General features: G+C 39.8%; 1 protein-coding gene across 1 annotated transcript; it reads right to left on the bottom strand.

Moving 5' to 3' along the window:
• Window positions 1-2,700: 2,700 nt before the first annotated feature.
• On the bottom strand, window positions 2,701-23,081 carry rorc (RAR-related orphan receptor C). The gene is made up of 13 exons (XM_084944711.1): window positions 22,802-23,081; window positions 22,564-22,692; window positions 18,049-18,078; window positions 8,800-8,885; window positions 7,457-7,598; window positions 7,011-7,361; window positions 6,819-6,920; window positions 6,610-6,731; window positions 6,049-6,181; window positions 5,840-5,947; window positions 5,649-5,759; window positions 4,402-4,511; window positions 2,701-4,256 (listed from the first exon to the last, which is right to left on the bottom strand). The coding sequence occupies exons 2-13, from the start codon at window positions 22,613-22,615 to the stop codon at window positions 4,092-4,094; spliced, it is 1,512 nt and encodes a 503-aa protein (XP_084800837.1). The 5' UTR covers window positions 22,616-22,692; window positions 22,802-23,081; the 3' UTR covers window positions 2,701-4,091.
• Window positions 23,082-23,457: the final 376 nt, after the last annotated feature.

The following is a 23,457-nucleotide window of genomic DNA, read 5'->3' as shown; positions in this document are numbered from 1 at the left end:
TGACTAAATTACAGTTTCCTGCTGTTCTTATCACTCAAGTTATGTGAGGCAGACTATGAAGCTTCTAATCCCACATAAAGCCAGTGTGTACATGGTGCATGCCAACTACGAAGTATACACTCAGGTCTTTAACTGATGTGTATAGAGGAAAAATTATAAAAAGAACAAATGTGTTATCATCCCGATACTCATAGAACTAAATGCATACTCTTCCCCCCAAGAACAAGAATCATTGATCCAAACAGGATAGGGAGGCCGTGAAAGATGGGACCAAATGGTGCAGATGGAACAGATGCTCAGCATTCCTGCCTCTGCTTTTTGATCTGTGGCCACCTCACGCTCCTTTTCCTGACTTAATAAATCCTTTGTTTTGAGTCCTCAAACCAACCTATAAGCACTCACATCTACTAAACCAGTAAGTCAGTGTAATACCTGGCAAAATAATTCTCGAGTTTACCCATATGAAACTTCAGAATTCCCACAACTTTATCTTCCATCAAGGAAAATAACTCTTCTCTTTCACCAAATCACTCATTTGTCCGTTTTCCAGAGTAATTATGGTCAAATAGCTACTGCAGACATTCTTGGTGCTGTTTTGATAACTACTGAACACATACTCAACTCAAATTTCCTGGAACATGTCATTAAACCTCGCTAATCGTAGACTCATGACCCCAAATCTGCTCCTCTTTAGGCAACTAGATGTCTCCCTTCCACAGGCAGGGAAAACAGATTCACATGTTATCATTTGCAAAAGACAGAGACATACCCAGACTGATAATCTTTATTTCTTAGATGCTTTACTACATTTGAAAAACCCATCTGCTTTCCAAGACTTGGGAGTGGGACTTTATCCAGTCAGTCAAAGTTATTTCTGTAGCACATTTAAAACAACAGCTGCCGACCAAAGCGCAACAAAAATAATCAAATGACATAAAAACATAGGACAAGATGGCAGAATTTAAGAAAGAAAAGATAAAATGAGAAAACCTGAGTAAGAAATAACACAAATCAAAGTAATCAATATTCATTCTGATTTAACAGCCAGCTGATGTGAGCTGATAAGCGTCAGAGTCGGTGTCTATCTGACAGTTTTCTGTTTTGAAGTCTTCGAGTTTGAGTTTCCATTTTGGTTCTTTAGTTATTCCCCTGTGTGGAGATTTTCGTGTTTGTTACATTTTTAGTGTCCTGCTTGTTCCTCTTAAACCTTTGTTTTGGTAATACTTGAGTTTTAAATTTTGTGTGTTATGAGGTTTTTTTGTAATATTCTTGTGTTTGGATTTCTGTCTTTGACTTTGTGTTCGAAGCCTCCCTTGTGTTTTTTCTGTATCGTGTTTCAGTGTGAGTTCACATCTCTGTGTTTAGTAGTTATCTTTCGGTTATTTCAGGTTACTCCCCCCACGGGACTGTCTACACCTGTATCTCATTTGCTCAGCTATTTCCACTTCCCTCATTACCCACTTTGTGTGAATAGTCCTGCTTTCCCCTCGGCTTTTGGTGCAGCATCCTCTCCATGTGAGTATTTTTTTTGGGGGGGGTCTTTTAGGTTTTTATTATAATGTTACAGTTGTGAGTGGACAGAAAAACTAGGAGATGATATGCAACAAATGGCCAAGTGTGGGTTTGAACCCACTTGGCTTCTGCAAGACTTTGCAGCACAGCCTGGTGAGCTATAGCGGCACTCATGATTTGCATTTCTGGATTTTGATGTTTGAAGTAATAAAGCAGTTCGCCATTTGTTTGAAGTCTCTTGTCAGCGTCTCGTGTTTTCTTTAATTTTGCAAACTCTGACACCCAGTTAGCTATTTTGTTTGTTGCAGCCTGTGAGCAGTGTATTTTGTTGTGTTAATTATTTGAGTAAGCATGCACATCTTTGCTATAATTAATGCTGCCTTTATGTTTAATGGTAAACTAGTGTTTTGATTTACGGTAGTTAGGACCAAATATTCCTATTTCCCATGACCTCGAGTCATGTGTACCACTCATCTGTAATAGTGAAATAACTTGGTGGAAACTGGAAATTCCTTTAAGGTAATAAACTACTAAACCACTCTCCTTCCGCTCACTAAAATCCAGCCACACAGTCAGTTTTCTTGCAAACATCTAAGCAAAAAAGAAAAAGAGTGGAAATGGTATTAAAGCAAAGGCAAAAATGACCCTTTTATTCTTTTGTTCTGCATAACAGAATATTAAAAGAAACCAAAGACCACTACATACAGAAGTAGTTTAGAGAGTTTTGTTGCCCAAACCTGCATGCAGGAGGTGATTAAAGAAAACGTGAGCAGCTTTGATCGGAGCTGTCTTTAACATAAAATCTGTTTGCTGGGTTAATCACATCCCACGGATTTAGAAGCTTTTAATTTTCTTCCTCTCTAACTTGGCTAGCAACCGTTGTGTGCGTGTGTCGATGTGTGACAACCTCAAAAAAACTTTCCACAGACCACTGGTAGTCACCCACAATGACTAATATTTCCTCTGTTTTGCTGCGGCTGCAAATTTACCGAAATTTGCTGGAGACAACTTATTTGGATGTTTTTCAGTATATTCGCTATAGAGCTTTGACTGCAACAAATAAACTGTGGTGTTTGACTTGATAGGGATTTCCCTATAATTCTGTTAATTTTTCTTGCTTGTCTCAGCCTTGCATAAATATTTATGGTGATTTCACAAGCAGTCAAATAAAGTGAAACATCTGCTTGGTGTCACAGCTTCAGCAGTTTATTAGAAGGTATACAGCAAATTATCTTGAGGGAAATGCCAGCTGTTCCAGGGACAGAGAGGATTACATACAGACTTAATGCAGAAACATCTCGACATTTCTCATTCACCCGCCGCTTTATTCAAAGATATGTAGAGAAAACAAAACAAGTTCATCTGGGGAAAAGGAGGAAGAGTTAGCACACACGGAACGAGAGTTCTACTTTACACGCTTGCACCTTTTTGTATTATCTCTACACTTAATGCAACAGCTCACACAATATAAAAGCATGTGAGGATTCATTTAAAGGGAACCATTTCAGTAGTACTGCTGCCCTTGTAGTATTTATTGGTCAGTCTATGACAGACACCAGCCTGAGGAGGAGAAACTTCTCTGGAGACATACAGACGCAAAGAGGCAAGTTTTTAATTTAGTATTCAGCATCTAAATGACACTTTCCGCTCTTCATGGCCGGCGGGTGTGACTGAAGCTGCTGATGTGAAGAGACAAGATGATTGACTTTCTCAGCTTCCAGGTGCATTAAACCAGTGCTGCATTAAATACTCCTGAGGGCAAAAACAACCGAGAAGAAACAGGAACAGGATGTAATTTGTGCAAGCTAGCATGCACAGGCTCAACAGGGCATTGCATGATCCTTAAGGAGCATTGCAAAACTTAAACCCTATTATGAGTATGGAAGCTAAAGACAAAGTGGATTTCTGTTTTTAGATCAACATCTGTAGTTGCATGTGATTGCTTTTAGTGCTTGATATTGTTGTTTGTCTTGCAAAGTTTGTTGAAAGCACATTGGTTGGCTTTAGCTTTAACTTATATAGCGCAAATTTTATTTATTTTTTGACAAAGTCAAGCAAGAATTCACTTGAAATCACTACAAGGTGAAGATACAAACTTTATAAAGTCACATTTGAATCCCTCTGAAGTTTGGTGTTTTCTGCTTGAAAGACAGACTTTCTGTGGACTAACACTTAAAAGTTTGAACTAATAATGAACAGTGGCCTGCCTTTTTGAATTTGTATGTCTGAAAGACACCGTGACACACAGAAGCTACAACTGGACAGAATCACAACAGCACAACCTGAGAGAAAATGAAGCTCTTACTCCACCAACAATGTGCTCTCGAAGAACATCGAAATATGTTTCTCTGGCATCATCAAAATAATTTTAAGCTATAAAAAAAAAAAAAATTCTTCTTGACATCATCTAACAAAGAAAAGCTCTGCTGGAAGTCATATAACACTTAACACACGCTACAATTATTGTGTGTGTTTTTTATTATTAGAAAAATAGAATCTGCCAGAAAGTAATGAGACTCAAACTAATAGGAGTCTCTGTACGTTGGTGCGCGACTGTTTTTGCATATTCCCGTAGATCATCAGTGAGTGGTCCCCGGCAGAAGCTCTGCCTCTGATGCGAACAGCTCCTTGTAGAGCGGAGGAAACAGAGAGTGAGCTGTGAGCGGGTACCGCTGACTAAACCAGCGAAGCTTCTCCATGTGCAGACTGCACAGCGAGCGCAACACCGCCATCCTCTGGTACAGCTGCAGGGAGGACACACGCATTTAGACGTCAGCTTTCTACAGCAGCGAGGAAAGCCTGCGATCTTACGCGTACTCACAGATATGAAACATGGAGCACACAAGCCTTTAATTTTAGTGTTTGAACAGCCAGGTGACTGAAATTTACCTTGTGCATCAAACTTTCTTGATTGTCTTGGTGCAGAATGTGTGTCAGTCCCGACTCCACGCTTCTTTGAACTCTTTGAACTTTGCCCCTGTCCTCCAGACACGGACGATCTGAACACAAAGATGTTTTATGAAAGAAGGATTGAGTTTTTTTTCAAGCTGTTTAGTAGATTGTTCCCTTTAAAGGTGAAAAACATAACAAAAATCATAAAGTAAAGCATTTTGCAGAACAGGGTAGACAGCATTACTTGCTGCATGGAAGTTAAGTCCCTGGCAGCAGGCTGATGCTCTCAGCAGTGAACTTTAGTCAATTTTGGCAGGCAAAAATAGCAGGGTTGAAATCATAAAAGAGTTTTTTAACAAATACATTCAGAAGTTTGTTTCAAAACTATACTTTAGACATATAATGACATTAAAATCTTCAGTGGAACCCATAAAGCACAGCAGTAAAAATAAGGACTGAAGCGATGAGGTGATAGGATCCAGATATTTATCACGCCCTTATTCTGAATGTCCATTGTTAAAATATTCTCTTTGATTCCTTTTAATTTCGGTTTAAAATTCCCACAACAACAACGAGACAGGAAAGGACTTCATTCAAAGGCCAGAAACATTGTCGCACCTTCCTAACAACACCTAAGAACACTTTTTGTAAAGTGTTCTTTGTCTTTCTTGTTTTTTCCTTTTCTGTGTCTTTTCCTTCAGTCATCACTGTTCATCCTCATTCACTGTGGCCTATTAACTGAACTATGTCTCTTCACGGCCACTAGGAGGCAGAAAGGTTAACTTAATGGGACAGAATGAATTAAAATTACACAAGACAAAATGAAAAAGAGGCAAACTGGATAAGACACAGACACAAAACATATCTGTCATCTATATTTGGGCAGTAATATGATAAACCTACAAGATTTATTCATTCACATCTGACAGTAAGGTCAAGCTTATTCATCTATGACATCCATCCACCCATTTTTGTAACTGCATTTCCAGTTCAAGGTACTTATGACACTAACTCATAGATGCCATTGCCAATTAAGCCTAACAGTCATGTCTTTGAGAAGAAGTCAGAGTATCAAGACAAAGTCCCCACAGGTACAGGGAGAACGCCAAATAAACACATAAAGGCCGAACCCAAGACCGCACCATGTGCCGCCATCATGGAGGACGAGAAAAGAAAAGACCGCTTCCTTCCTGATGTGCTTAAAATGAACGCAGTACAAGTGAGACAGGCCGAGCTGGGCTTACCTGCGTTGATGAGCACCAGGGCACTGAAGAGAGCAATCTGTTGCTCAGTCAGCTTTAGGGCACACATGCCATGTGCGAAGTCAAATACTGCTGCGATTAAATCACCACAAGCTGCAAGACAAGAAACCACTGAGCATTGATAAGTTATGGTGTTTAGATAGACGGTTTCACACCTTCAGATAAATCCTCACCCAAAGATTTGAAGACCTCAGTTCCAGCAAACTTCCCATCAAAGAACACAGTGTTGTTCTCTGTGTTAAAGAACCGGCTCATTCTGACCAGAACCACCTCCATGGAGCCTGAAAAGAGTAGGAAGGCAGGTCAGAAGAGAGTAAGATCAAACCTGTTCAGTTATATATATTGTGTTTTAAGCACATCCTTCTAGAAAAGGGAAAATCACCAGTCTTTAAAAGGGCGATCTGGTCGTTCTGGCTCAGCATACGGAAACCCGGGATGTGTTTTGCAAACTCCACCACGAACTGGACGGCATCAGTAAGTCGGATAGCGCAGTGCTGCCACATCTCATCTATTGACTGGGAAAGAGAGTCAGACAGACTGTTAGCTCAGTTTGTTTCTCATTAATCCTTTTCTTTCACCATAGATTATTTAAAATGGGCTCTAAAGGGCAAAGCATTTCACTCGTCTCACAAAAACTCATCCTCAGTGTCCCAACAATTCAGTCTGCTGCTCAAGTTTCTGTATTTTATCACTCAATTTACCCTGCTGTTTTCTCTTTGATCAACTGAAAAAAAAAGATCAAAGAAAGAAGAGGAGGGGGAAGCGATGAAAGACGTTTTCTCAGTTTCCTGTTTGATTCATCAAACAAAACTAGCCTCAGACGTAAAGCATGTGAAATGACATGTTTTGTTTTGAGACTGTCTGAGTAAGCTCGCACACATGAAGGAGAAATCGCAAAATGAAAAAATAAAAATAAAAAATGAAGAGAAAACAGTGCACATACTTTGCTCTGGTATGCTTGGATCTCCTCTCTGCTGAAGAGTTTCCACCTGAGAGCTTGGAGCTCTTCCACTCTGTACTGACTGGTCTCTCTGTGGGAACGCACAATGCTGGCACACAGTTCATCTAAAAAAAGAAGAAGACGCACTTATGAATACTATACATATGATAAAATTACATGTTTAGTTTGGCTCACTGTGCTCATTTGCTCACCTATGTTTCGCAGGGAGTGAGGATACAGGCTGTATGGATCCTCCAGACCACTATAAGGATGAATCCCCATCATATCGTGAGACGACTGCCTGGAGTCAAATCCTTGCATAAAGAACAGAGAAGAGAGACAAATAAGTAACAAAGAAAGGAGGATTCATCCTGCATGGTGAAGTTCCCACATCTGAGCCTCACCTCTAATATCAGCATGACCGGCGTTGTCTCCCCTCCCTTGGGATCTTGAGGTGGGAGAGATCCCAGAGGTGCGGTAGATCATAGCAGGCACCTGTGAGTCGTTCGGGGAGCACATCAGGTAAGGGTGAATATCAGCGGCGTAGGTCAACAGCTCGGCATCTCCGCTGTATGAGTAGGTCGGGGCCATGGGCTGAAGAAGCTGGGGGGAGCGGTCCTGGCGGTTCTTGGTGGGGTAGGACAACACGGTCTGGGCGTCTCCCTGAAGCTGCTGTTGCTGCTGCTGTCGGTGCCTTTCCACTTCAGCGATCAGAGAGTCGCGCTGACGCTTGGACATCCGTCCAAACTTCACCGCTGGAAATAAACAATCAACAAATGACTAAGCAGCTGCTGCGAATTAATAGTAAATAGATTTGTCTGCCTGTCAGTGCATGTGTGCTTTCTCTCACCATCTCTGCTCATGCCCTGTGCCAGGCACTTCTGTAGACGGCAGTGCTGGCAGCGGTTGCGGCTGGCCCGGTCGATCTGGCAGTTACTTTGCCTGGAGCAGGAGTAAGACACGGTAGGCAGCTGGCTGCGCCGGAAAAATCCCTGAGGGATTAGAAGAGTCAAACAAAAGCTCAATTTTTGACTGGTAAATAGTGATTTTTGAGTTACATATAAAAGTCAGAAGAGAAACATTTTTATTTGCTCTTGTTAATGAGCAGAAATGTTCTCTGGTGGCTAAATTATTTTATTATCATCTGACAAGTTCGAAATTAAATCAGTATAACTCATATTTCCTGTAATCTGTCAGGTATAAGTGATACAAAATATCTAAAATAAGCTAAAACTTGCTATTCAACAGTCCAACTGTAATAGTGAAAGGTTAGTGAGAAACTGGGACTGCTGTGGAGGGCCGCACCAATAAGATTAACTCAGTTTTGCTCAACAGTTTTTTGGTGCGGCCCTCCACAACAGTCCCAGATTTTTTTTTCCTATTGGGAAAATTTATTGGTCACCGATCGCCAAAGGAATTATTCTAGGAACTAGAGTTTTGGGAAATATCGACTTGCTTTCTTGTAAAAAAACAGATGAAATGTTCATTGATTGAAACCAGTTAGCCTGCTAGCAAGAACTTCAAAAATAAAAGCACCTGGATGAGAAAAGTAACTCTGTAGATTCACATGGCTAAATTTTCAAGACACTTTTTAATGAGTTAAACATATAACATGAATACATATTAAATTATTACGCTTAAGAGACACTGATAACTAGATTTGTTTTATGCTAGCATAGATAAGTGTTTCCTGTTTCCTGCACATTGCTTGACAAATTATTTAAACCAAGTGTTATAAAAACAAAAATGTATTAGAAATTTTAAAAAGCTCAAATGACTGAATTCATGATTTTATATCCAAATGTGGCGCGGCACACTGAAAGTCAGAAGTTAATCAAGAGTAATGTTCAACTGCTAAAACTAATCTTTCTGTTTAGGAAGTTAAAAACTGTAATTTGACATCTTCATCACAAAATAAGAACGTGCATTTCCTTTCTGCTTATTTGTAATAAAGTTCATTTTAAAATTCATGGATGACAACATTCATTATATTTTTGCATTAAAAATATAATTTTGATCAAAGAGCTTGCACATGCTGATGGATGAACCATTACAGAAATATAAAAACTGATTTTTTTGTAAATTACAGACATTGTTAATTTAAGGCAGCTGGCTGTAGGTTCATAATGAGTGGAGTGATATGAGGTCAGGATCAGTATGATGTGGGAATGAGGTTGTTGTGGCCCATCTCACCTTGCAGCCCTCACAAGTGATGACTCCATAATGAACTCCAGAGGACTTATCACCACAGATTTTACATGGGATAACTTCAATCTGGGCTGAACAAACACAGAAGGAGAGAAAAAGTTTGTTAAATCCAAACTTTAACTTTATAGAAAATAAAATACAGTTCTTAAATGCAGCACTTTTTACGTTTGATCAGTGTAGTTTAACGTGACCTTTGTTGCTCTAATGTCAGCTCAATAGTTCAGACTTTGTATATGCACACACATCTACAGTACAGATGGAAACAAAACAAAAAAAATAGCAGAATAAACGAGTCTGTTATTAATATTAAAAGCAAGCATTTTTAATCCTTCCTTTATAACATTTGCAGCACAGAGCTCATCGCAGTGTAAGTAAAACTATACCAACTGTCATTCTAATGACACTGCACATTTTTATCTAAACAATTAAACTGCAAAGTGATTCCCACAACTTTTGCTTTATTCTGTACTTTCCCTTAAGCATCTATCAGTTGTTGTGTGACCATAGTAGACCAAAGGTATTTTCCTCTCAAGCACCTCTTGCCTTAATAATAATGAACAAAATACCTTCAAATGCAATAAGCCGAGAGACTTCTGAGGACATGGAATATTTGCAAATGGAGAAAAGCGGCGAATATGAAGGTGTCAACCTCAGAGTGCTTTCAAGTGGTTGCGTGACTTCTCTTTCACTCTGACTTTCCTGCTTTCATGTCATTTCTTTCTTTGTGAATCCTTCTCTATCTCGCTCATAAAGGACATCGCTGCCAGTAATGCACTCTCCTTCATCACTGCCAGTAATGGCCATCCCCTCTCACCTCCCCCCATGCCACTGCACTGTGAAACTCTCACACCCCCCCCAGTCTTTTGATTAGTGGCGATTTCTGTCACAATCAGATGTCATTTGATTCATTAAAAAAGATGAATTGTATCACGGATCCTTGACAAAAATATTTTTGAGAACCTCATAAGGAAGTGCGCTTTTTTTCTTTCACATTATGCCGTGTGGTGATGCAGAGGCATTGCCAGCCTCAAATAACCTAAAATAATGCAGGCTGCTATCTCTTCCCGTCATCGTCTCTCATTAGAAAGTGTGACTGCATTCTTCGAGACGAGCTCTTATAGCTGCAACTTGACAATATACGGGAGTATTTACGTTTCCGTGCATAACTGTGTCAGATTTGTTTTCACGAGTGTGTGTTAGTGTGTCAGTGTGTGCCCTCTTTATTTGGTGCCACAGGGATCACTAGAAGGTTTCTGAGAACAGCCAGTCTGAGATAAAATAAATATAGACACAGAGCAAAGACATGTACGATCGAGCTGAAAAATAATAGAGCCACAAATCTGATAAGACTGCAGCTTCTACTAATGGAACTGTCTGATTAACCTCATGATTGACCATGATAAGAATATTTCACCAGTTTAACTCTGATGCTTAACATTTCACATTAATCTGTCCCTTTAAATTAACCATTAAGCTTGACCAGCAGCCTTTCGCCGCCAGCTGAATATCACATGTAAAAAAAAAAAAGAACGAAGAAAAGAGACCGAGCTGTGACTAAAATTGTGTTCCTGTTGGTAGTGCTGGATAGTCAGAGAGAACATCAGTGGTCTCTGCTTTTTTAGTTATTTCAGTTCTGATTGTCAACCTCAAACAACAGGAAATCCACCGTGGCCCACAAGCTTTTCGCTGTTCACACATGCAATCTCACACATGCAATCTCACACTCAAACTCATGGCAATCACGCACACCGCTCCTCCAACAGCTTTCCATGTAGTCGTACCTGCGATCACCTTAAATGAGCCCAACACAACTGTGACATCTTTATTGGTGCCACACAGAAACAAGAATCAATCTGCCTTTAAAAGCCCGACTGCCAAACAGAAATAAACGCCAGGCAGCCACCGAACAGCCCTCTATCAGCAGATTATAGCCATTTTTGTCTCACCTGGTTATCTCCAGCCACAGGCACAGACCAATCAAACCCAGCATCTCCTGGTGTGCGTGCTTGCATGGTTGTATGGTTGTGTGAGATAGAGTGATAAAAATACTGCGCCACCATTATTTCTTCCATTTGTGTCTTTTTCAGTCACGAGCGATTGCGTCTGGTGCGCATTGTAGCTAAACACAGCGCTTGTTTTACAAATACATGTTTGTTAAATAGAAAAATGCCAAAATGCTGTCACAACTGGCAACAGTGAAACAACAGCAAGGCCTTTGGGCGCAATAGTAACCTTTTTCAGTTTGATCTGTTTAAGCTCCAGTGACTCTCGATGGCCTTATTAAAAACTAGATGACTGTCTTCTTCTTCTTTTTCTTTTGATCATTCCCTTTAGGGGTCGCTACAACAGATGCTAATACAGAATTAAACTATAGTTATTTTGCCTTTTGTCCTGTCTCCTTCTCTTCTTTTCTTTGCCATCACCCTTCACCAGTTGCTGCAGATGGCTGCGCCTGCCTGATCTTGGTCCTGCCAGAGGTTTCTTCCTGTTAAAAGGGAGCTTTTCCTTCCCGCTTTCAACAAGTGCTTGCTCACAGGGGGGTTTTGTGATTATCTGGGTTTCTCTCTAATGGTTTTTGGTCTTTGCCTTGCAATATAAAGCGGTTTGAGGCGTCTGTTGTTGGGAATCTGCGCTACTGAATAAGATTTTACAAATACACGTATGTTAAAATGAAAAATGCTAAAATGCTGTCACAACTGGCAACAGTGAAGCAACCACAAGGCCTTTGGGTGCAACAGTAACCTTTTTCAGTTTGATCTGGTTTTTAATTATTTTTTTTTGGCATTTTGTTTTTTTATTTATCAGTGCTGTTAGCGATTCTTTACATTCTCCAGCTGTAAAAACACGGCGCAGCCAATAGACCCAATAAAAAAAGAAATGTTTTAATACCTAGTCTTTGTCTATCACCTAGCACCTTAAACACATAAATGTCATGACCTGAGTCCTCCTAGTTGTGGAGTCCAAATTTTAAAAAATAAAAATAATTAGCAGTGTTTAATATGTAACCGAAGTTTAGTCAGAATTAAACTGGTACTATTTACTTCACTTTTACTGTTTTTGCAGCGGGTATGGTGTTATTTCTTTTATTATATTTTGTGAGTGTAGGTTTCCTTTTCTTTTCATTTGATTAATGTGCGCAAACACTGGTAGAACTCAAAGCGCAGTTCTTCTATTTTAAAGTAGGCCTCAGCAGGCGAGTAGATGTTTTCTTCCTCCATTTCAGATTTGTTCTGTTTTAGTGGCAATAAAACTCATTGAAAAATGAATCATTCTAGTCATTGAAGGCTTTATAGTTCATAATTGCAACAAAAACATGACAGTATGCTAATGACAACGCAAAGCTTAAGTGCTAGACAGTTATAAATTCCCACTGCACAGTAAACACATGCAGTAATGCTAATAAACTCACTGATAGAGACTTTTAAACATGTTTCTGCAGTCCACACAGATTTTTCCACTCAAAAAAGTCTCTTTTGATAGTCATGGCTGCCAACACCTTACGTAAGCAATCACAACCTACAAGTGACGACATACAGTGCGAAACTAATCCTATACCAACCACTTAATGATGAAGGAACAATGAAATGAGATCATTTACACAAAACCGTTTGCCTGAAAGGTTATTCAAAACTGCCTGACACATGCTGTTGGCAAGTGTAGGGGTTTAAGTACACTAGTGGTGGAGATATTTTGATTTGTCAGTACAAACAACAGCGTGCCACCTCCCACGCTTCCGCACACAGTGCACTGTACACCTAAATGCCGCCACAAAGAGATGATCTGATGATCTTTAAAACAGTATTGAGATCTTTCGCTGAGAACTTAAATGACAAAGCAGGATTACTGTCAAAGTAAAAAAAAGTCATATATTAAATATAACAATATAATATATAGGCTTTGATTTAGAGCTGTAAGCAGAGACGACGAAAGGTAGTTGTAATTGGCTTTTCAGTGAAATTTGGATAATAAATATCAGTCATTAAAGAAAATAATAATGGTGCAAGCATTAAATCTCTTTTTAGGGAAACTGAAAAAGCTATAAAGCATTTACAAAGCTATAAAGTAAACTGCAAAATGAGGAACGTTTTCAAAATCATTTAGAAAAAATAAAAAGGATCAAGAAAAGATCAAGGACAGTTTTTTATTCCTGGATTTCAAATCAAAAAAAGATTAATTAGTCCTCTCACAACGTTTAAGTCAAACTGAGCACAAGTTTGTGTGTGTGTGTGTGTGTGTGTGTGTGTGTGTGTGTGTGTGTGTGTGTGTGTGTGTGAATACTGATGCAAACCAGCACCAGCTTTATGATGGGATCAGAACAACTGTGATATAAAATTGTTCTAAAAGAGGGACAATGGGGAGTAGCCCCTCGACTCTTAGTTCCCTTTAGTCAGCACTCATGAGTCAGACTATAACCACCATCAATCGAGGCCTTTCTTCTGAACTGAGCTCTCACCTGTAAAGGTTTTCAATCACGACGCTGTGACACAGACAGAGAAACGGACTCGTAAAGTCAAAACACTAACGGCACCGCTGTCACTGCAGATATTTAAAAAGACTTTTTGACAGGGGTTTATCGTGGAAACTCACGTCCTTTTTCACATCGCCGCTATCAGCGAACTAGTACTTCGGACTGCCCCAAATCTCTGAACTCGGCCTTCAGTTTGACCTTACAAAGACGCCAGTTCTGAGACCGTGTCTCTCACGGTTGTGACGCTATGGGCAAAGAATCACATTTTACCATGATGATACGTACAGGCAGACAGACTCACGGGTGAAAACTGTACCAGCTCCACTGTTGCAGCGTTTAACCAGACACTTTCTTCTCTGTGCCTGAAATTACCTTGTCAGCAGCTTGTTCTATGAACTGTAAACGGACAAAAAAAACCTCAATCTTTCCTCTGACGGAAGCTTACCTTTGAGACGTACGCAAGCAAAAGTGCAAACAAGCTTTGTATACAGACTGCATCCACAAACAAACACACTTGCACAGACTCTTTATCCTCATACAGCACATTAACACTCAGCACAGGAGGGCTGTACCTAATGTAGGATCATTTTTTGAGTTTACAACACCAGTGAAGACAAATTCTTTAACAGCTTACTTTAATATGACTCATGGCGAATTAAATTCAATTTTATTTGTACTGTTATTATCGCTAATACATAAAAACACGCTTAATGATTTTAATTTAAGGTCGTCCTGAAGTAAAATTTGAGACTTTTGGAACTTTAGCTTAAAACCACTATTTTTCTGCTGCATTTAAAACTAATTTTAAATGACAAAAAAAGCAGCTTGTCACAGCTTTTTATTTTATTTTTTACAAATAACTGCATGTGTAGTACTGCATTTAAATACATTAGATAAAAGATGAATGTTTTGCTACACATCATACCACACGATACTTTGCAGCGCAAATCCAAACAAATAACAATAAAATGTCAGGTTACTTTTTTTTTCCATTAAAAGAAACCAAGATTTAGAAGAAAATACAAAATAAGCAGCAACTGAATAAAATTCATTTAAAAAGGGGGGAAATAAAGTAAAACCTAGTGCCAGAGAGCGGTTTAATAAGAAGTATTTCACGTCAGCTTTTTTGGACTAAACATTTTCACTCAGGAATAGTTCACTGCTAATGTATTTTTAGGTTTCAGAGCCAGACTGTGGTGGTTTAATAAATGCGAGAACTCCTTCGCTGAGTTTCATTAATTTGCAATAACAAAAAACAGATGGAAAAACCTACTGAGAGATGATTATCTGAGGAATTTTTCAAAGCAGATCTGAACACCAATTAGCATCTGATTTCACATATTTGACTTTGAAGTTGCTCCTGAATTCGGAGGTGTCTGAAAGAGGTAATGTTTTGACAGTAGCAAAGGGTATGAATCAGCTCGACTTGTGTATTTCATTTACCAAATTTTGGGGGGGGGAATGTGTCACCTGCCATTTTCATGTCTGCTTTGATCTGTAGCCAACCGCTTCTGCTGCTTTGGAAGTGCTTTTGCAGGCTTCTGCACCCAGAGGAACAAGGAAATCCTTTCTGATAAAGAAACCGTGTAACAATCTACACAGGAATCCCCCCAAACACAGCAACAAAGCCATCTCAAGTGTGCCTGATGAAATCAAGTGTGTAACACCAGAGATAATTCATTGTCTCCCAGCTGTGGTCATAACACAAATATATTTAGTTAGTTATTTTTCATCAGAGGCTGCTCTTGTTTTGTTCACACAGGCACTATCCAGAGCACAGCTGCAGGGCAGAGATATGCTGCATCTAGCCGCCATCTAAAAAGCAGCTGCGCATCTGTGTGTGCGTGTTTGTGCTTGCATGTGCTGGTGTGTCTATAGGTGTTTGCAAGTTGCAACGGCAAAAGTGTGTACGCAGCAAAAACAAATTAATCAATTTTCATTGTTCCCTTTGCCTTTTCTCCCTTGTCACCTCTTTGTGTATTTTGTCCATTTTTTATTCAGGTAATCTGGGACTTATTTGTGTGAGAAATCATTTTCAGTATCACACTTTTAGCATTTCCTCTGCATCCTGTACGTGCTTGGAGTCGGTCCATTTAAAAGCAACGCACTGCGGTAGTGAAACATCCTGTTTTCCGCACTCAAGTGCAAGACTATGATGATTGATTATGATATATATATATATATATATATGTGTGTGTGTGTGTGTGTGTATGTGTGTGTGTGTGTATGATTTTAAAAATAAATAAAAGTTCAACATCTTAAGTATTATATTATAACCTGGTCACACTGGTCTTCCACCAATCACTGGCTTCATTAAAAGAATTACTTACAATGGAAACTTGACTTGACAAAAGGTGTTACTACAATGTTATGAATGGGTATTATTTCCAGAAATATACATTTTTATACAACCTTTTCACTCTACAGAATTAGCCTAGCCTGAGGTATACTGTATATGTGGGAGTATCAGAGGGCAGAAATATCTGAGACATGATTCAAATCTTAAAATCATCAAAGAGAGCTCAAAATTGAGTCATATTGCCAAACCGTAAAACTGAAACACATCAATCAGTGTGAAGGTACTCAAAATTCAGCCAATGGAGGGACTCAAAACAGATTAGATAATCTTTACTCGCTGAAAACCATAAGCACAGGAACACACGTGTGTGTTTTCATGCTTTCTACAAGGCTGCTAAAAACATCCATCGGTGGGATTCAATAAAACTTGTAAAGCTGTAAAATTCTAGTTAGCACACGAGCAAAAATTGTGAAATATAAAGGCACTTGAAACTTGAGCGGCATTTTCCTGTTCAACGAAGTATTACACCAGAAACTAAAGTGCAAACCTGAACAAAAAGCTTAATGACACACCCTGAGAAAGTTGATGTGTTTGAAGCCACAGGTGTCTGAGTCTGCATGAAAGCACAGATATTTCAGGGCGACTTGGTGAAGGTTTAAAAAGACACAGCTACTTTTAACCAAAAGGTGACGTTATTATCGAACGATACCGATTTCGCGCACCATCAGAGGCATCAGTCGCAACGTTACCTTATAATCGTAAAGTTTTAAATATGGGAGGCTTGGAGAAAAACGTCATCGAAAAGCATGTAACTGATTTAATTGATAAAAATATCTTTGATTGAAGTGCCCACACACACACACACACACACACGCTGAAGAGCTTCATCCCTACCTCGCATCATCCTCACTCCTCCACTTGTGTCAGACGTTTGTCCCACTTTCACAAACTCACTTGTCCTCTCACTTTGTCTAAGAATAGTCTTTCTTTTGACACACACTCGTTTTTTTTGGAACCACCTATATCTTTTAATCTTGCTCCTTTTTTTGCTCGTCCTTTATCAAGCTGGGTCGGGTGCTCACTGCAGCTTCAGCATACATATTCAGACTTTTGAGTGTCAGTCACCGCCTCACCTTCCTTGTTTGCGTGTGCATGATTGTGTGTGTGTGTGTGTGTGTGAGAGAGAGAGAGAGATCAAGACAAAGAAGGGGGGACCGTCCCCTGCCCTGTCGTTTTTCTCAAGGTACTTTTTCTTCATACCTTTGTTGTTATCCTTCACCCCCTCACTCTGTATCATATGTCAAAAAATGCTTTATAATGTCTGGCACCTTTGAGACTGTCCATGAGAGAGTTTAAGTCAAACCAGCAGACAGGAATCACTGGAGATGAACTTAAAAAAATATGTAAGTCACACAAACTTACATTTCTGTTATTGTGAAACTCAGTTTGGAGATTTCAAATATTTTCAAATAATGCATATATATATGTATATGAGAGAGAGAGAGAAAATCATTTTAAAGAATTATTTATTTCTCCATGTAGCATATTTACACACTTGATTCAGGTTATCTAAGTTTAGCTTACAGATCTCCTCCACTGAAAATGCTCCAAGTAAAATCTACATATTTACCATTTTCATACAATTAGCAATTAGGTTTCAAAAGTACAGCGAGTTAAATATTACATTAATTAATTATTATGCTGCATGTGTTAAATGTTATGTTTGCATTTTATTAAAAATTGTTCGGATGATGTAGCTAAAAAAAAGGCACGTATTTTGAGATCTGTTATTTTTTTATGTGAGATCTTCAACTTAACTGAAAAATGTATTTCAGACTATTTTATGTCTTCAGTGCTGCGTTTAAGTAAACACTTGCAGCTGCAATCCACCGCAGCTTCTTCATTCTCCACTCATATTTCCCTCCACTTCCATCCCGCCACACAGAACCACAGAAGACCCCCAAACGTTGCCCTTCCTTTCTTGTCTTCTCTGGTTTTGGGTATGTGTGATGAATGAAAACCATTATTATTTAGTCTCAGTTGGTTTATCATCACGCCACCTAATATGAAGGTCGGTGGTGTGTTACACGCAGCACCTTCACTCTCGATAACATACACAGGTGTGCTAAAGTTGTGGCAGAAGGTGTTAAACCAAAAAAGTTAAAAAAAGACGAGATGTTATCGCTTTCATCTGCATTCAGATGCCAAAGTGGTTGGTATTTTCATCACTGTCTGCGAGTGTGTTTGTGCGAGGGGGGTAGCACAGGTGCGACACGCCGCGCGCAGAGTGTGTCGCTAATGGCCCCGTCCCCGTCGACACCACTGTGTGTATGTGTGTTTTGCTGTACAGGTGCATGCTGCATGTTCACTAACTATGAAGTTAACCACATTGCATGCACAAATATCTAGCACAAACACAAGCAAAGTTATTACTGCACACGCACACACACAAATGTAGACAACTTACTCAAATGACTCTTCTTGGACACGGCACCACCTAAAGGGAGGAAAAAAGTAGTTAGTGGATTCAAACTAAACAACTTTGTGAGTCTATGCTTTGTACGAGCATCCTAAAGCGCATTTTAGTGAAAGAAACTCAACCTGCTGTATACTCATATGAATACATGGTGGGCGTTACACAGTGGCATCTAAGCTTCATATTGAATCCAGGAGTAAACATTTACCAATAGAGTTTTCCATCTCTTTGAATTGAAAATGTGATAGCCACTGGAAAATAAATTAGGCATCAGATTTACTTCATTTTTGAGATAAATGTTGTACAGTATAACATTTTAAGAAAAAAGAGTTACAAATGACAGCTAACCCCATCACAAAAGTTAGATGAGACACTCTTTGATTGCTTGATGAATACCTTTGATACCTTAACTTATTGTTCCCTTTACATCTGCTACTAAAAAAAGAAGTGATCATGTTTAGAGTGCGGTATCTCTACTTTTACTTAAGTGAACAATTTAAATACCACTGAAACCTACACAGGAGCTATTCGTAGTGCAATGAATGGATTACAAAAGCACGTTTGACATTCAAATACATATCGTACTCACCAATCATAATCAAATATCCAAATGAGCATGTTACTACTGTAACAACAAGTAAAATCCTGACTTTCAAATAGACTGAAATGAGAGGGAAAGTAAAACCGGCATAAAATTACACTGTAGCCATTGTCAGCTCCTAAATGGCAGTTTGATACGGGGTTTGCAGAAGGCAGCACTTTCTTTGGCTTCTTTTCTAGTGTACAATAGCATGTGGACAGATAAGAAGCCTCAGTGAGAGCGGAGAGGCTAAATTAGAGGATTCCTATTTACACTAGTGTGGGTCTATGATATGTTTGTGTGGTGTTTCAGCGCACGCACACACAGGACATAAAGGTAGAGGAAGGTGGGTGTCTGTGAAGCAATAGGTCCTCTTTCTTGTCTGCCTTTGTGACCGCAATTGTGAGAAAGTCTGAAGTGCAGATAGAGCGACTAAGGGTCAGTTCTTAAGCAGGGGGTTTACTGCTGTGGGTGTATGTATACGCATGTGTGTGAGGGTATGTGTGCGTTTTCTCTGTGTATTTGCGTGTGAGAGGCTGTGTGTGTTAGACAGAGGTTTGAATGCAGGGCAGATAAGTATCAATGGAAGACATAGAGCTAGCCGGTCTTTGTCTGGCGCCAGATCAGGGCCTTTGTGGTTTCCTCTGTTTTCCTACCCTCATCAAATCAGTTTTGCTTCATAAGCAGAATATATGGAATGAAAGCGCAGCAGTGCACGCACGGAAAATGAAAAGAAAATTTCAACACTCACAGAGCAACTGTTTTAAAGGTGATCGATTAAAAAAAGGCTGATTAATTACACACAAAAAATCAGCTACATTTATTAGCATCATTTCCAAATGAGGACGGCCTGAATTTTTTCAGTGTTTTTTACACTAGTGTTACATCAATGCTTTCCCCTGCGTTCCTTGAATAGTCATTTACAGACACGCACAGCAGCTTCTCGCTTTACGGAGATGATTTTAAGGGCGACTAATCTGATTTTAAAAAATAAATAAAATGCTGAACCCCGATACGCTGATCGAAAATTAGCGAGAATTGACGTCACCTATTTGCACCGCTGTTATTCCTGAAATGTGTCACCAATGGTATTAAATGCTTAAAATATTGCTGCAGCAGAATTAAATAAACATGCGGTCGATGGCACCTGTGAAAACTAAATGTGACACAGCACGTACATATTTAGCAAGGCACACCTGTTAGCCAGGCCATGAACCATCTACACACACCCAAAAGTGACAGCGGAGGCACAAAAATCAACACCACCCATCAGGCAAAATCTCACTCTCTGCACTGACATCTAAGCTCACTGCTGAAGTGACAGTTGCTGTGTTACATAACAGCACCGAAGACCACTGAACCCAGAGAGGAGGCGACGATTTTGTCTGAATAGAAACCACGACCCATCTAGCACAGAAAACATACAAAACATGTGAACATCCAAGACCGGTGCCAAATACAGTAAACAAGATTAAAAAAGGGCTTTTTAAAAATTAGGTTTAGGTAGAATGATTAATCAGTAAGCAAAAGAAAAGCATACATTTGAGAAGAAGATTACTAAAACAAGTAAAACAAATTACAACATATAGTACTATAACAACTATAAAATATGAACAGGAATATATGCTAGATGCTGAAACAAAAACAAATATGTACAAATCAAGTTAAAAGTAAGTCTGATTTGGATGGTTAAGCTGTTCGCCAGGTTTCAAGAAGAATGTGCCAACACGTGCAGTTCCTCTAAAATCTTAAACCCAAAACATCTACACAGCTGAAAATTTTAGGACAGTCGTGTAGCTCAGAAGTACACCGTAAGTAATTCACCACAAGTCTGTTAATAAAAGTCGCTGCCAATTTGGTGAAGCAAACCTTTGCAGGAGTTTAAGAAAAGTAAGGTATAGAGTGACAAAAAAAGGAGTAGCACTCACAGTGTCACAAATTGTTGATAATCTCTCTGTAAAAAGAGTCATCTGAACATGTTGGCTTCAAAGAGTTTCTGAAAACATCAGTAGGACGGCTGCAAGGGTAGTGTTCTTTTAGAACAGAAAGTATTTCTTGACTTGTCTGCATTGATTTCCAAGAAAATAGCAGACGGCTGAAGAAGGCCAGATGCATTTTGGTTAAAAGAATAACATACTATCATTGCTGTGAAGACAGTTTTTGGTTCATAAATGGCTGCAGAATGATTTACGGTGAAATGAATCGGACCTACAATAGATCCCTGAGGGACACCACAAATGGGCGTTTATTGGATAATGAACAGGAGATTGTTTTGTTTCGTTTTTCTCTTTTCCTATACTGTACAGACAGGAGAAAACCCCCCAAATGTGGAGCAAGACTAAAACTACTGCTTGAGAAAAGTGAGTGACGCCCACAACAGCCGCTAAAACCAAGACTCTCATCAAGTCAAGAAGAGCCGTCTCAGCAGTACGGAAACTAAATATGAAAATAAAACAGTGCAACCACACTCTAGTTTAACCTGAATAAAGCATCAGCTCCAGGGCCAGATGCATTAGGTATCCTGCATATAATGTTCAAGCTTCAGCTGTGCATCATTTTAACAAATTTCCCCCAAACTTTGTCATTTTTACACTAAATTCTGCACGACGTGACTTTAACTTACCCAAGGCAAGCTATCTCCAAAGGAAACCACTCTGGAATTATTTGTTTGTATTGTCACTTGCAAATAAAAAACAGAAGAAGAAGAAAAAGAAGAACAGAAGGACATAACACTTTTAAGAGCCGTTTCAGTGTCTCTGTTGATACTGCCATTTTTTTTTCAGCTTTAATCTTACCCTATTTTCCTCCCTTGATTACCATTGACACTTTGCAACATAAACAAAACACATTTTAAATTATAATTGTGTATCTATAATACATCTATAATGAACACTAAATTGTCCCTGTTTCCTCTCTGACCTGCCTGCTGGTCGCTTTCTTTCTAATGGTTACATAATACTATTAAATCACTAATGGTTCCAAATTAAAACTGTTGGCATTGCGGTCTAAAGGTAATCTAGGGTAACCAGCAAACTGTTTATGTTATGTTTTTGGGGGAGTTTGGGGGGTAAATAAAAGTATCAATCTGTCAATGTTAGTGGCAAATATTGAAAAACTTAAGTCAAGAAAATCAAAAACTATATCAGCGGTGTGGTGAAATTTTCACAGGTAAAATACAAAGTTCAGGACTTTGAATGTAAACTGTTGCTGCTATGATCCTCCTACATTTACTGGAGAAAAGGGGACAGGCCTCATTATTGTTTCACCTCTTTAGAAATAAGAATCTATTTATTTGCTTTGCCTCTTACATGCATTAAATGGAGGCACACACATACACACACACAAATAAATTTTGCAGCACTTCAGACGAGCTGTGTTGCTATCCTGTAGGAAAGGTGTGCTATGGGTTTCTGTGACAGAGGGACAGTCTTATCTCCAGTCACTGCCAATAGTTTGATTATGGCCTGGGAGAGGCTTTGAACAGAAAGGCATTGGCCAGTAATAGAGGCAAAAATTAGAGCTAATTCCCATGGATTACTCCGGCTTACTGCCATTCTTACACACTCACAGCACCTTAACCATACCCCAGTTAAAGGGATGAGGAGGTTTACTAGGGTAAAGATGGATGAGAGTGAAGGGGGAGAAGTTAAGAGTGAACAGAGAGTGAGAGATAGGGAGTCAGCTGGTGCACTAGAGGCCAACAGGATGAGATAAAAGTGAGGAGGAAAGGAGGGGATGGGAGTGAGTGGGCACACAAAGGCATGCTGGGAAATAAGTGAGGGACATGAGGGCATAAAATGTCAAGGCACACTGTTTAGTGAGCTGAAACTATTCAAACAAATTGTATTTTTCTTGCTGTGACTTTAAAGTTCAGTTTCCCTGCACCTGCCACAGTGTAAATGTAACCTGGAGGGGGAAAATCTCACCTCTCTTGATGGGGGTGTCAGCGGAGGGCACGTCGGGCTCTTCATATTCCATAACTCTCCTGTCAAAACACCAGTGGGTGGGCCTGCACACACTCTCCCCTCACTCACTCGCTCTCTCACTCACGCACTCTGGCGCACACAAACCACAAATTCCTGTAAGGTCAGTCAGTTTTCAACTCTATCTGCTGACACTGCAGTGCTCAGAAAGAAACGAAGCAAAACTCGAGACTCATACTACCTGTTGGTCGCTCTAGCGCCCAGGCCGGCGCAGGCATTTGAAAACGTGCACTGCCATCTCGCCTCCTTCAAGAGTCTTCACAGTGGCTCCCCAAAATCGGCAGTCATCTTCCTTGGCTTCTTTCTTTCTCTCTCTGTGTGTGTCAGGGTCCCTTATTCAACAGCACTCCTCCTCTTGTGTGGTTGTTTTTGAAATAATCCCGTTCCCCCCTGTGGCAGCAGCAGTGCGGAGAGTGCAGCTGGACCGGCCGGCCGTGCGCCCGCCACCCCCCTCCCCTTGCGCTCACAGTGCGCCCTAGCCGTCCCAGGCTGGAGAGAGTTATGTCACCGGCTCTTACGTAATAGCACCGGATCGGGTTTTGCTTTGAAGTGCTCGGTTGAGAAATATAATCCCATGTTGCTGCCACAAATTTCCGCCACACCAATCGAGAAAATAAAATGCACGGTGGAGACGTTAGATTTCAGTCTGTATGGAAATGGAACATCCTTAAATTAAAAATCCCTTTTCGTGGGTTGGTGTCATTTTTGTTAGAATTACTCGCAGGGCCCTGCCCATACAGTATAGCATACACGGAGGGGTTATTTTATGCCCCATTTTAACACGGGTGGGAGGACAAAAAGAAAACGATGAATAATCGATACGTCTTCTCGGTTTAC

The sequence above is a fragment of the Perissodus microlepis genome, chromosome 11 (genome assembly GCF_051167445.1).
Source record: "Perissodus microlepis isolate ML-2025 ecotype Zambia chromosome 11, ASM5116744v1, whole genome shotgun sequence".
NCBI classification, from domain to species: Eukaryota; Metazoa; Chordata; class Actinopteri; order Cichliformes; family Cichlidae; genus Perissodus; species Perissodus microlepis.
This window is presented reverse-complemented; position numbering and strand designations above follow the sequence as displayed.

Bases quoted from the DNA above. Each gene is read 5' to 3' on its own strand.
- rorc (XM_084944711.1), bottom strand. From the start codon at position 22,615: ATGGAATATGAAGAGCCCGACGTGCCCTCCGCTGACACCCCCATCAAG. The intron at 18,079-22,563 runs GTGAGATTTTCC...TCCTCCCTTTAG, and splicing joins TGACACCCCCATCAAGAGAG to GTGGTGCCGTGTCCAAGAAG. The intron at 8,886-18,048 runs GTAAGTTGTCTA...GTGTTTGTTCAG, and splicing joins GTCCAAGAAGAGTCATTTGA to CCCAGATTGAAGTTATCCCA.